Raw genomic sequence first — 15,255 nt, forward strand, 5'->3', positions numbered from 1 at the left:
CCATTTACTTTTGAGTAGACCTGGTTAGGATTGCAGTCTTACTCCCTAATTAAAGGGAAGACTCATACTGGAAGAACAGAGAGGGTGTGTGTGTGTTACCAAATCCAGCAAACGAAAAGAATCTGCAATTTGTGACCAAAGGAGATTTTTTTAGAACCCGTTATTTCTCTTCCTTTGTATAAATGTTAAGAAAGCACAGAATGAACCTATGATGGTCTAGTTTTACTGTTCACACCAGAAGTGCTGTAAAAATAAAATGATTCTGGCAAAGCATCACAGCTGAAGAAGAATTAACATTTTATTACTTCTTCTAATAGATACTCAAGTTCCAACCTAATATATTTTATATATAATAGCAAGGCTGAAGTTTTTCTGTTAACTCTTACCAATGTTACCCTTAAGACATGAACTCTTGCTTTCAGAAAGGAGGAAAAAGCAAGCACTTAAACAGAAACAGCTCAGCTCACAAATGACGACGATGAGGCTTGATTCATGCCAAGATTCTACAACACAATTTATCAGAAATATATTTTTATCCACCCATGTAGAACATATTCTTTCCTATTATACTGGTCATTCCTTGGTCTAATGGGCCACAAACCTCTACTGACCCCCAAAGGGAAAAGGTCCTTCTCTCAAATTTTATACCTAAACCCTCATCTAATACTTTTATGTGAAAGATTGCTCAGAGGGCTGTAATTTCGAAATGATGCATTGGCCTATTAATATTTTTCTCATCAGTTTGTGTGGTTAGAGAACCCACATGCCATTCAATAAATGCAGCTTCAATATAGTGCTTAGACAGATCTTTGTGACCGGTCAAAACCATCTTCCATAATAGGTGAGCTCAATGTTAAAATTACAATTCGTCCAATGAAAGTAAAACAGTGTATTGATTCAGAATGCGATAGTGAAACTGCACTTTCCTAAACACCTTCAGACGCACACTTCCCTGTATGCAGACACATGTTCAGTGACCTTTTTGATATGCTACTGTAAATAATTATTTTAGCCCAGCCTTTTCCAGCCCAGTGCCCTCCAGATTCTACTTGGGACAACAATTCCCATCAGTCCCAAACAACATGGCCTCAGGGGTTGCCGTCCAAAACATCTGCAGAGTACCAGATTCAAAAGATGTTTTAGGCTTACATTCAAATTTTCAACTTGCTGTGAGCAAAAACAAATGCCCTAACCCAAGTACTAGCAGAGCCAAACGTAAACTGCTTTTTTAAAAAAACCAACAACCTTTGACTGGGTTCCCCTGTGCCTGCTCCTTAAGGAAGAATGGGAAAATAGCCATTTGAACAATCTGATAGGAGACAGGTAGAATGGGAGAGGGTAGCATTGAATACGCCGAAGAATTGATGCTTTTGAATTATGTTGCTGGAGGAGACTCTTGAGAGTTCCATGGACTGCAAGAAGATCAAACCTCTCCATTCTGAAGGAAATCAGCCCTGAGTGCTCACTGGAAGGACAGATCCTGAAGCTGAGGCTCCAATACTTTGGCCAACTCATGAGAAGAGAAGACTCCCTGGAAAAGACCCTGATGTTGGGAAAGATGGAGGGCACAAGGAGAAGGGGACGACAGAGGACGAGATGGTTGGATAGTGTTCTCGAAGCTACCAGCATGAGTTTGACCAAACTGGGGGAGGCAGTGGAAGACTGGCGTGCTCTGGTCCATGGGGTCACAAAGAGTCGGACATGACTAAACGACTAAACAACAACAACAACAACAAAGCATTGAATCAGCAGGAAGAGAGGCATCTACAACAAAAGCAGGTGTGAGCCTTCAGCTTCTCACTAATTAGTTGCAAAGTTATATATTGATTGCTGTTAGTAAAGTTTTTACTTAAACCCTTTCATCAAAGTCGATTCTACTTTATAGAGATAATGTTCCAATGTCAAGCCATCCATTTGTATCACTCATATGAGCGAACTGTAAACTGTTGTATTATGTATGAACCTTTATTGAAAAACACACTCACTTAATAATGATGGCTATGAAAATAGCTTCTCGCTTTTTCACTGTCTAGTGTGAAAAATATTTATCACAGAGAAGTTCAATTAATTGTTTAAATATATAGTCATGGAACTGAAGTTCTTCATATTTCTGTTCCATAGTTCACCTCTGCTTGGTACAGTTTTATTTTACCAGCTACATCTTATCCACAAAACAGATTCTGGTGTCTCCGTAGCTATCTATTGTATGCATGTTTTCTCTCTCTATTTCTATTTTAGTAAAACCAACTAGTGCTAATAATAATAATAATATTTATACCCCGCCCATCTGCCTGGGTTGCTCCAGCCACTCTGAGTGGCTTCCAACACATAGAAGTATAATATAATAATATTTTTTTAATAATAAAACCTTTATTGCATTAGCATACAGCCATAGCAAAGTAAGACAAAAATACTAGAGACAAGCAACCAAACAAAATTCAAAGCGTTATTACTGGCGTAATGACATTTAAATTACCCTAAGACAATAATGTAAAGATTTAGTTGCCAGCGCCAAGAATCTAAAGTGCGGGTGTATATAAAACATAAAATGGCCCCAAAATAGGCTCGGCACATTGGGTTGAAAAAGTAATAAAAAGAATTAAAACAGGTCCAGGTCTAGGACTCACTACCCAGTCAGAGTAGCCCTGAGTTTCAGAGCCTGCACTATAAAGATTGCCACCCCACGTGAAATTTGGGGATTTGCGTCCACAAGAAGCGATTTCAAACAGTCTTCCTTAGATGTAATGGTGGACGGGATCAAGAGGAGGAGCTTAGGTCTTATTGGCTCATAAATAGGGCAGTAGAAAAAGAAATGTATGAAGTCCTCTACTTCATTCATTGTGCATGGACATAAACGCTGAGTAATAGGGGTCTTAGAGTAAATCCCCTGCAGGAAGGCCGTGGGTATAGAATGGAAATGGGCCATAGTAAACGCTCTTCTCAAATTGGGCTCCGTCAGGTCTATCAAGTAGTTGGCAAGTGATCTTACCACTTTCACTTTAGGGAGCCACATGGAGAGGCGAGCTGTAGTGGACTGTGCCCGGTCCATGGCCTCGTCTCTTGTAAGAATCCAGGCCCGGATTTTATGTTGGTCCCAAGATGACAGCGTGTCGAGATCTGGGAGGGAGTAGCGTGCAGTAATAGTCTCCATGGCCTTGGACCATTTGTTGGTATGAGAACAAGTTAAAAAGGCTTGCCTAGCTAGTAGGGAACCTGGGGCATTGATTAATTTACAATAAAAACTAATGATTCTAATGTGGGCTCTCGCAACAATGGAGGGGAGGCCCAGTTCTGTTCTTAACTGTGCAGCAACTGAGCCCTTGGGGAGGCCCAGTATCTTTCGTGCAAAAGAGTTTTGCAGAATCTCCAGCCGTTGTAGTGTTTTTAAATTCCACCCCCAGATTTCAACCCCATACAGTAACATCGGGAGGACTTTGCTGATAAATGCTTTTCTGATTGGTGGAACCAACTGGCCGCCTTTTGCATAGAAGAATTTCTCCAAAGCTTTGATGGTTCTACGGGCAGCCAGGATGGTCATATTTAGGTGAGCTGACCAGCTAAGCCCATGCTGAAAAGTGATACCCAAATACTTGAATGCTGAACAATATTCAATAGAGTGGCCCTCAAAATTCCAGAAAGGCTTCCGAGTTTTCATGCCAAAAGTAAGAATTTTGGTTTTGGCGAAATTGATTTTGAGGGAGTTGGTGTCACAATATGTCATGAGCCCTCTGAGCATGTTGTTTAAGCCCTGCTTGGTTAAAGACAGTATCACCATGTCGTCCGCATAGAGTAATATGGGGATCTTGAGCTGTTGTAAAGAGGGGGCAGATTGATTTAGGGCCTTCATGGTTGTAACGATGTCATTGATGTAGAAATTGAATAGAAAAGGGGCCAAGAGGCAGCCCTGTTTGACCCCTTTATTCAGAGGGAAAGGATCAGATAGAGCTCCCAGAGGGCCGAATTTTACTCTGGCCGATATGTCATTATGAATTTCCATAAGAAGGTGGAGGAGTCTCTTATCTATGTTAGTGTAACTAAGCTTCTGCCATAGCCTATCTCTGGGGATGGAGTCAAAGGCGGAGGTCAGGTCCACAAAAGCCGCGTGTAGTTTGCAGTTGAACCTGTTTAGGTATTTATCAATCAGGGTAAATAGAACAAGACATTGGCCAGATGTGCTGTGACCTTTACGGAAGCCAGCCTGTTCCGGGTGGAATAGCTTTGTTTCTTCTGCCCACTCGATTAATTTCTCTAGCAAGAATCTAGAGTAGACCTTGTATGATATGTCCAGCAGGCTGATAGGTCGATAGTTACGCGGATCTTGTGGGTCCCCCTTTTTATGTATTGGGATGACTATGCTCTGTTTCCAATTAGGTGGAATCTTAAGAGTAGCATTAATAGTGGTGAAGAGAGATGCTAAAATAGGGGCCCACCACGTCTGGTTCGATAAGAATACCTCAGGGGGTATCATATCCTCCCCCGGGGATTTATCCCCTGAAAGCGTGCTGATTAGTTGTATACATCTCTCTGGGGAGACTGACATAGAAGTATAATAAAACATCAAACATGCTTCACCTTAGTAATTATTCTAGTTCTGATTCTTACCAAAAGCTGCTACTTTTATGATTATAGCTTGAAGGTTCGAGGAGATCATTTCTCTGAGCAAAGTTTCCTGGTTCTGACGCCAAAGGTAAGCCAGTGGTTGCAGGGTAAGCCTCTTGCACCTGTTTGAACAAAGGAAAAAAATGGCTGTTATTATGCTCTTGCACCCGAACCCAGACTAATAAACCTTTAACCAAATTTCTCATGACCTTCTGCAATCAGATATAGATATTTCCAGAGCTTTTCTTCTGGGGGGACGCATACCCCTAAACATTTTGTGAAAGAATTGGATATTTCCCAAGACTGTTACCTTTTAACCTATGATAGTCCATCCATTTACTTATCCGTGGTACTAAAGGAGGAAGATGTCAAGTGGTTTTATGGAAAATAGAGGGTGATACCTAATTAAGTCACAGAAGAGAGCCACTGAAATCAATGAACCAAAGTGTTTGACGTCCACTGATTTCAGAAGAGGAGAACACTGTATATCACCCATGATAAGGGCATCTGGCCATATCATTTTGAATTTTAAATATGGAAACACAACATGAATCTTTGGGGTCATTATTGCTCTTCAATTTTTTAGCTATTTCAGCTTTCAAAGTGGACTTGCTTTGGATCTACAGGGACACATTCACTTGTAAAATCCTCATTCTGTTTTGGTTCTCAGGGGAAAAAGCATAACTGCTGCTCTTTGCCCTTTCCTTAAACGGGACCTCCCATAGCCTCTTTTCAGAAGATACTGGCTTTTATTCTATTTAGCCATGAAGCTCATTTTGTGACCTTCGACTACTCATTATCTCTCAGCCTAACCTGCCTCATAGGGTTGTGATGAGGGTAAAATGGAAGGGAAAGAACTTGAGTACTTGGAAGTCAGGTATGAATGAGTAGGGCTACTTTCAGTGCCTCTCAGAAACTGCAGAAGGAAACTGCTCATCAACTGCCTACTCCACGAACACCTATTGACACACAATTTGTTTTCCTGTGGATAACTCTAAAACAGCAAGTGTGCCCTGGCAGACAGTTTCCTAACAAATCAGAGGGTCCAAGCAAAGTTATATAGTCAGGAAACCAATTTCTTGCTTTTTTAAAAGGGGAAAATAAGATAAAGTCAGCATACCCCTTAAGGACTGTCTACGCCAAAAATCTATTAATTATAATTCACCTGAATGAAGCCAATTTTCCAAGTAATAAAGTCAACATTTATAATTTAGCCTTATATGTACTCAAAATATCACTGGAATACTAAATACCACTTGGGATCACTGTACTAAGCAATATTTGTTCAGCTTAACTGATACACATATTTAGACAATTCACTCCAAAGCGCCGCAGGAAAGGATGGGCTTAGGTTCCTGAAGCCTGTATTGTTAAAGACAAGGATTTATATAAAATAGGGAAAATGCAATGCTCTTATCTTCTCTTTGTCTAGTAGGATGCATTCTTCTCAAGGTTGGCTTTTTATTTTACACATTGTAAATGTGCGACAACACCCATACAATTATATATTTAGAAGCATACAAAAAATATATTAAATGAATTGAAGAGACCTAAAGCAAACCCTTCCCGGTTAAGCAGCCAATCTCACAAATAATGCACCGCTAGATCTTGATAAAGAACAATTTTGTGAACAGTCTGCAGCACAATAGGCTAAGAAATAGGCCTGAAAAACATCCCTGCATTGAAAATGTGGAGGGGAAAATAGAGATTTTAGAATAACAGACATGTTAAATGCACTCTAACAGGTCTCAAGTCCTTTAAAACTCCTCATAATTAAACACTGTATTTATGAAAAGTGATATGGAAACCGATCATAAATTTAATAATGCTGTTTCAATAGCCTGGGTCTAGACTTTGCCTTCTGCAAACGGAAGGTTGGCTGCCATTCACGGAAGGCTTTGAATCTAGCAGAGGAATCCCACCTGTGGAATGGGAGAGGATACAATTTTTGTCAATTCTTCCTTCCGCCTGGAAATTTACTCCAGGGGATTAGGAGACCTCCTGAAACAGTATGGGAGGGACTGAGTCCTACGGGTGAACGGACAACCGGCAAGAATCGCCTTCCTCACTTTTGGCCAGTGGAAGTGTCCTGAGCAGAACACCTAGGAGATTCTACCACCAGTGAGGGAAAGCCAGGATCCAACCAATATAATTTTATAATGAGCTAACACAGCTGAGCCCTGCTAACAGATTTCCCTTAAAGAATCAAGGTACAGGAAATTGCCAATATCAAATACATTGAACCTAATAGCTATACCAACCAGTGGTATGTTCTGTTTCTCAAGTTCCAATTTCCTATATGTGCTTCTCTTTACTGTTGTAGGTATTCAACATATTTCAAGTAGACCTTATTTCAATAAACAAAATTTGAAAACTCTACTTTTTGGGATTTTAAAATGGAATTCAATGTTCTATCTTAAAATGACAAATCATGAGTAAGAACTTAATTAACTAGTAAACAAGCACATTTTTAAACAAGGGATACATAGACATTTCTGAATAAAAGTAATGTTAGTTGAAACACTAGACGCACACACAACATACATCTCCCTTCTATAGACGCTGAACTAATAAACAAGAACATAGGTTTTTAGTGTTATTACCGTGAATAGCCCTATTGACTTAAACAGGATTACTCACTCTAGTGAAGTTAATAGTGTAAGATTATGAAGTATGGGGATGGAGAAGTGAGTTCCGTTTTCTAGCAAAAATAATATAAAATAGCATGAAGTCTAGCATAAAGTGAATTTTGTTATAAAATAAATTGGAAAGCTTTAATGGTTCTGCCATCTAGTAAAATTGGAACTTCCTTTATTATATATTTTATTCATTCATTTATTTATTTTTAAGTGGAAACATGGGCTGGGATCCAAAGACTTACCTTTGGAATACTCAGCAATTTTTAAGTTTTCTCCCCATTTAACCAGCAGTTCCCTGAACCATGTTGCATACATTTTTGAAACTTCTCCCAATTCAATTCACCATGCAGCACAGAAGATGCTGTTAGAAAAACTTTAGTCTGAAACTTTACTGGGCTCACTGAAGTGGCTGTGTTTTGGTCAATGATTTAAGTCAAGTTACTGGCTTCCATATTTTATTTCATTTTATTTCATACAGAGAGAGAGAGAGAGAGAGAGAGAGAGAGAGAGAGAGAGAGAGAGAGCGAGAGAGAGCACAGTTTATATCCTGTGCTGAAGGGAACCGTTGACAGCTATGCCTCTGCTGTCAGAGGTGGCATGGCCCTGACTACTGCCAGTTGCCAGTCACGAATGCAGAGAATGCTGTTGTGCTCAGATCCTTCTTTCATGCTTTCTATAAGTTGCTTAGTTGCCACTATAAAAACAGGATTCTGGGCTAGATGGGCCATTGGCCTGACCCAGCAGACTCTTCTCATGTTCTTATGCACAGTTTAAAAGACAACCAAAAGGCCAGAATCATTCCCTAAAAGCATTCCTTAAAAATATGTCCTTACTTGCCTTTGAAAAATCAACATGGAGCTTGCCTGATGAGTCTCTAGTGAGATAGTTCCATAGCCCTAAACTGCCTTCGTCTGAAGCATCTGAAACACCACATTGTCTCACGTGAACCTACCATCAATATTGTCTTCCAAGTGCCTGCCATTCTGAAGTAGGGGGATGGCTACTGAAGACAGTCTTTTCTGTGGTGGCACCCGAATTTTGGACATGTTTGACTTGTGTCAACTTTGTTCTATTTCACATGCGAGGTGAAATCCATCCTATTCTCCTGAGCTTTATGTAGTACTTCAGCTGTCTTTTCTACTGTCATTTGCTGGTTCTGCTATTTTATACCACAGGTGGGTTTTTACAACTGCATTGTATTGTGTACTTTTTATATAGGTATGTATAAGCTATTTCTGAGGCAACTTTACAGAAAGTTTAAACATTTCCAGAAATAAACAGCTAGTGCTGGTGTGGCCATTGAAAAGGTCCTGTCTATTTGTAAAATGGTTATGCAATTATGTATCTCACACTTCCTACAGTAACTACAACCAAAATATTTCAAACTGTGAAATGTTTTCAGAAGCTTAAGACAGCTTGAAGAAAATGTTCTACCAACAAATTCTTCTTCTGCATCAGTAAAAGGAAGAAACGGCAATTGCACTTCCAGCAACATCTGCTACTATACGAAGTAGAAATAAGACCGGCTGAATTGAATGGAACTCACATTTGTGTAAGTGAATGTGTGAATTTGTACATAAGAGGCCACAGGAGCTACCATCACATTACTAAACTAAAATCATGCTTAATTACAACAAAGTGTATGTACAAACTACTAATTGACAATATAACCATCAAACAGGTTTTGATGTCTTAGTCCCAATTTAACCTAAGAACCATGCCCCTTGTAAACCTACCAAGTCTATCCTACATACCAGTGGTATACCCAATTGGTGGTCCACGGACCCCAGGGGGGTCACACAGCCCACCCATGGGGTCTAATACACATACCCATCAACTGTCTGGAACATCCAATTTTGGACGGCCATGCTCTTGTGTGAGAGAACAGCGTCCCAGAACACGTGAGATTGTGGTCGGAAACGCCCCTCACATGAGATCGTGGTGCCTAAAAACATGTAGTTTTGAACACTGTGCGCTCGCACAGGTCACATGACTCAGGCAACAGCGCGGCCCAGAAGATGTGCCTCCTGGTTTTGCGCTGGGACATGTTGGAGGGTATGGTGGAGCCATTCACATAACTAAAACTACCACAGATGTATCAACTTTTTCAAAAAGTAGGGGGTCCATGGCTTGGCTTTTGAACAACAGGGGTTCCACAGTACTTAGCTAATTGGGAACAACTGCTATATACCTTGGAGGAATTCTGCTGAACTCAGTGGGCTTAGTTCTCAGTAGAAATGCATAGGACTGCACTGTAAAGGGATGGCTAGTGAGGATTACTCACTAGATCAGGCACCCCCAAACTCAGCCCTCAAGCTGTTTTGGGACTACAATTCCCATCATCCCTGACCACTGGTCCTGTTAGCTAGGGATGATGGGAGCTGTAGTCCGGAAACAGCTGGAAGGCCAAGTTTGGGGGTGCCTGCACTAGATGCTAGCAGCCTAGTCCTGAGATCTTTGTAATTGAAGATGCCCATACAGATATCTTGGGCCTAAGTTCTATTTATTGAAGTGGAGAGATCAAATTCATACACAGTAATGAATGTGCATGCAAACTGGCGTTGTTCATGGAAATGAACATGGGAGCTTCCCTTGTCGGGAGACGCCATTTTTGAGCTCACCTCAGTTGCTGCCACTTATTTTCCCTTCTATTTGTCATTGCTCTTCAGTTTCAAATAAATTTATTTTCATGAACTCTCTCTCTCTCTCACACACACACACCCCTTAACATTGGCTGTTTTGGGCATGGTTCTATTTTCTCTTGATTTATGTTGTTTCTGGTATTCCCGCTTTCCCTAATTTTAAATCCCTTGGTTTTGCTTTTGCTGCTATTCCACAGATCCTGCTCTTGTTCCTTTCTACTGAACTTGCCTTCTCTAGACACCTTCACACACAAGTAGCATACGAAAGGGCTTCTCCCGCCATTTGTTCCCTCATATTCTTCGCTACCATCCTTACGTAGACTGCACACAACATGGCTTCTCTTGGGCTTTGTTTCTTGGTTTGGAGAGAAACAAATCGTGTGTAGCACTAAGCTGGGGCCATGCTTCATTTCATTCCAGCACAGCAAAGTAAGGAAGGGTTGACCCAATCTGAGCGGTGTGCACTAAGAAAAAATAGCTTATCGTGATGTGTGAACCACCGCTAACCCTTCTTCAGTCTTCTAATCAGGTACAAGGAGTGTCATTACCACTTTTGGTTTTCCTAATCATATGTATACAATTCAAAAACTTGCCCTTTACTGTCTCTTGCAACTAACAAAATATCAAGCCAAGTCTTTGTTCTATATTGCCTTGAGTATTGCATTTAATTGGTCATACCATTTCCTACCTTTCTTTATTAAGTTTTCATAGAGGACGGCGCTGCTTGCTGAATTTTTCTCGCCTGTTCTGTGATCATATTTATGCTGTGTCTCTATCCCTACCGGCTTCTAAATTTTTATCATATTTAGTTACATTTATTTTCTTAACATCCAAAAATCTGCATAATGCAGTTCCTTTTATCTTCTCTTTTTTCACCTCATATTCCTTAGGGCAGAAACCATTCCCCCCCCCCGAACACTGCTCAATACATTTTAGGCATTTAATATGCCTGAAACTTTAAGTCAGGGTTCTGACACCAGAGGTATTCAGACGTTGGGCTACAACTTCTGCAATCCCTGAATATTGACCATATTAGCTGCGGCTGATGGGAGATGGGAGTCCAAAAACATCATGAAGGTCAGTGATCCTCCATTCCTGCTATAAACAGTACTTAATTTTTAAACGACAATAAGTACCATCACAGGTTAAAGAAGCAATTCCATGTTTCCACATTCATTTCTTCACTCATTACAACAGGAGTGAAAACCTGCACTCGTAGGAGGGCATCTAGATGTCCATAGGTGAACCTTATGCTAAAATTGCTGCTGCCCAGGCATAGACTGCAATAGCCTACAATGGTTCTCACCTTCCACTTCACTCAAATGGAAGCAGATGGACAGAATATAAAGCTACAGAAAGGTGAAGTGTGGGCCACAAAAAAATATTGGATGCACCTCTAATGGGAATATTTTAAGAAGAGCCCATTCTAATCTGACAGCAGCATCTTACAGGCATAGAGAAAAAAGACAAAAATAATAAAAATTCCAACTACATCCTAGGTACAATCCTTTACAAGCAAAGTGTACATTAAAAGCATGCACTGCAGCATTTCCCCAATAAGAGGAGTGATATTTGTCCAATCAGACCTTTCATCCTCAAGCAGACCATTTTTACCCGAGTCTCAAAAACATCCCATTGACTCCAAGCAAAGTAGCCAATGGGCAAAACAATACAAATGCGCAAGCCAACAAAAACAGAAAAATTGGAAGGATTATAGCTCTTTCCCAATTTTATGTTAGCTAGTATAGAAGAATTGTACAGCAGCTTTAATTCACATTCAATGTAGATAAGTACACAAAGAAAAAAATCAATCTTCAGTGTGTGAAGTATGTACAAATAGCATGTTGCAATTCATGTTCTATTTTACACAATCCTTTTTTTAAAAAAAAAAATTTATTTGCTTTTCTGTTTTATCATATCATCATTGCATGTTAGTCAGACACATAATAGTAAGAAAGAGAAAATTAAGATGATGATGATGATGTATATAATAATACTAACATAACTTATTACTCAAATTTAACTGACTCTTATAAACCTTAATTTTAAATTCCCTTCTACTCTTTCTCTGGTTTCCTATCTGTTGTCTTTTTGACTGCGTTTTCTTATTCTACTAAATTATTTTCATATCTTGCACTGTCTCACTTTGTCACATCTACTGCCGAGTACTATTTTTTCAGTCTGTTGCACTTATTTTCTTGTTATAATATTTCTGCATATATTCTATATATAATGTCTAGTCCTCTTTTGACTTGCGTGGCACTGTGGGTTAAACCACAGAGCCTAGGACTTGCCGATCAGAAGGTCGGCGGTTCGAATCCCCGCAACGGGGTGAGCTCCCGTTGCTCAGTCCCTGCTCCTGCCAACCTAGCAGTTCAAAAGCATGTCAAAGTGCAAGAAGATAAATAAGTACTGCTCCAGTGGGAAGGTAAACGGCGTTTCCGTGCGCTGCTCTGGTTTGCCAGAAGCGGCTTAGTCATACTGGCCACATGACCCAGAAGCTGTACGCTGGCTCCCTTGGCCAATAAAGCGAGATGAGCGCCGCAACCCCAGAGTCGGCCATGACTGGACCTAATGGTCAGGGGTCCCTTTACCTTTACCTTTAGTCCTCTTTTAAATTCTTAACATCTTTATTTCTTAATCTATTTGTCATGCTGGCAAGTTCTATATATTCTAATATTTTAAGGTGCCATTCTTCTCTTGATGGTACTACATCAGTTCTCTACTTTTGTGCTACTAGCTGTAGTCACATACATCCATAGATTAGTTTGATTTGTTGGTATTTCTATTGTTACTATTCCCAGAAGGAAAGCTTCTGGGTTTTTAGGAAACGTTCTTTTAAACACTTTCTTAAATTCGTTATAAACCATCTCCCAGAATTCTTTTATTATTCTACAAGGACCTACCATGAGTGATAAAATGTACCAGTTGTTTATTTACATTTCCAGCATAGGTCACTTTTAGTTCTAAACATTTTAGCTAGTTTACTTGGCATCAAGTGGGTCATTATTAAACAGTTCTCTTTCAATGTATAACTAGTAGTGATTTTTAAATTTATTTTCCACAAATGTTCCCACAGGTTTGGATCAAAATTATGATCCACATCTTGTGCCCATTTGATCATAGATGATTTCACAAATTCTTCTTTTGTTTCCCAATATAATAATATCCTATACATTTTAGATAAATTTTTAACTCTAGATCTTAATATTTCTTTTTCGAAATTCTGATGGTTTTTCTGGAATCCTAACTTGATTTAAGTGCACATTTTTTATTAAAAGCAGCAATAGCTTAAAGGTGCTTCTATGACTTGCTTACCATGCATTGTAACACAGAGGGTAATTTTACTTACACGTCTTCTACACGGACCCGTTGGTAGTCTGAAAGAATGGCCCCTACAGAAACACCTTCCACACCCTCCTCATCCTGAAATGGAAGAGATACACATAAAATCCAGGAAAAAATAAGTTAATGAAATATCCAATAACATGGATTGTATTGACTTTCACTCTGCCTTAGGTATGAAAAGGGAAAAACATGACAACTGAAGTCCATAATCAGAGACACAACTCTGCCCACCTACCCTGCCAATGGCCCTACATACAAATGATGCCCATATCAGAGCTATAAGTCATTAAAATGTTGGCCTTGCAATCATTGGGAGCTACTGATATCCACAACAGTGCTGCAGCTAGATGAATTTCTGCTATCTACTTTTCTAAACGTCTTACTACAGTCTTCTTTAATTAGCATCATCTCCAGTTTTATTTCTGGGCCCAGTTCAAAGTGCTGGTTAGGGCTGGGCGACATATTGATATATCATCACAAACCAGTTTGAAGTCCATATTGTGATACCCGTTTCATAATTTTTGACCTGGCAATATATCAATAACCATGATTTCTGTGTGTCCTATGCAAAAATCATACTGAAAAACCGTGAGGCCAGCCCAAGCTTCTCTTGATTCCTGCAGCCCCTGTTAACTCCATCAGCTCAGCTCTCCCCACCTCCTACAAGAGGTAGCAAATCACAAGAGTAGGCAGTGGCAAAAATGACATTATAGGAAAAACCATGAAGCCAGCCACTACTTCTACATAGCTGCATTCTTATTTCAGACTTCGTGATATATCAGTATATGATTAGCTGGTGATATATCACGATGCTAAAAACCAGATATCACCCAGCCCTAGTGATGGTCATTAGCTATAATGCCCTAAATTGCCTGGGACCAGGGCATTCAAGTGACTGACTTCTCTCATATGAACCTACCCATCAATTATGCTCATCTTCAGATGCCCTGTTTTGCATTCCACTGCCTTGAGAGGTGTGGTAAGCAAAGACTTAAAACCGGAAAGTTTCAGGGGTGGTGTCCCAGTTGTTTAGCTCCCTCCCAAAGGAGTTGTTAGATAAGGTAGGAGGACAATGTATTCTGCATTACATTGCTAACATCCAGCTAAGCTTCAATGGCACTATGTGAGTGACAGGTGCTAACATATCAACTATATTGCCCAGATGTCAAATTTGGCCCACTGAGTCAAAAAAGTTCACCAACCCTGAGCTATGCTACACAAATTATCTCCCCCGCCCTGAGTTGGACATAGTAATAGCAATGCTTAAATACCAGTAAGTCATTATCTATTGCACATTATAAATATCTACAGGATTATCTTAAATTGTTACACAAAGGTCCAACCCGTTAACCACTAGTACCATTAAGTTAAATGCATGGTATTCCGCAGTCATCATGGTAACACCACAGAACTGTAGTTTTTTTTGGGGGGGGGGATGGTTGCTTGTTTGATGTGATCTCCTCAGAACAAAGATGTAGCGTGCACTTCAAAATTTACAGAGCAGAAGCCTTTCAGATAAGCAGCAGTGAATGTGCAGAACAGTAACCATAGTGACACAGTATTATTTTGTGTGGACAAAGTGTTATGAAAGGGTACATTCATGTATTATTATTATTATTATTATTATTATTATTATTATTAGAATTTATATACTGCCCTATACCCAGATGTCTCAGGGTGGTTCACAAAATAAAATCAAAATATAAAACCACAAAATATATAATCAAAATAAAAGCAACAACCCAATAACCCCCCCCCAAAAAAACCCACATTTTATAAGGACATAGGATGTCAATCAAATGTACCATGATGCCAGTGCTATCAAGCCTCAAAAGTACTGACAGCATGGATAGCAACTGAAAACCAAGTCCACAAAAGTGTAGGCTATTAGTAGTAGTAGTAGTACCATGTCTGACAGGACTGCCCCAGCCACTCTGGGCAGCTTCCAACAGAATACAGTGGTACCTCGGGTTAAGTACTTAATTCGTTCCGCTTTCAAGGATGTATAACTTGCTGCTAAAATGGAA

The 15,255-nt window shown here is 39.8% G+C and overlaps 1 protein-coding gene across 1 annotated transcript in view; it reads right to left on the reverse strand.

Annotated features, from left to right (window-relative positions):
• Positions 1–15,255, reverse strand: part of DPH6 (diphthamine biosynthesis 6) — a 240,207-nt gene that overhangs the window by 177,549 nt on the left and 47,403 nt on the right. Inside the window, exons 4-5 of the mRNA XM_080980137.1 lie at positions 13,233–13,306; positions 4,603–4,721 (exon numbers count right to left, since the gene is read on the reverse strand). Of these exons, the coding sequence (XP_080836263.1) occupies positions 4,603–4,721; positions 13,233–13,306 (193 nt within the window). The remainder of the gene's footprint in view (positions 1–4,602; positions 4,722–13,232; positions 13,307–15,255) is intronic.

Source organism: Podarcis pityusensis (genome assembly GCF_964106645.2).
Source record: "Podarcis pityusensis genome assembly, chromosome: 1".
Taxonomy (NCBI): Eukaryota; Metazoa; Chordata; class Lepidosauria; order Squamata; family Lacertidae; genus Podarcis; species Podarcis pityusensis.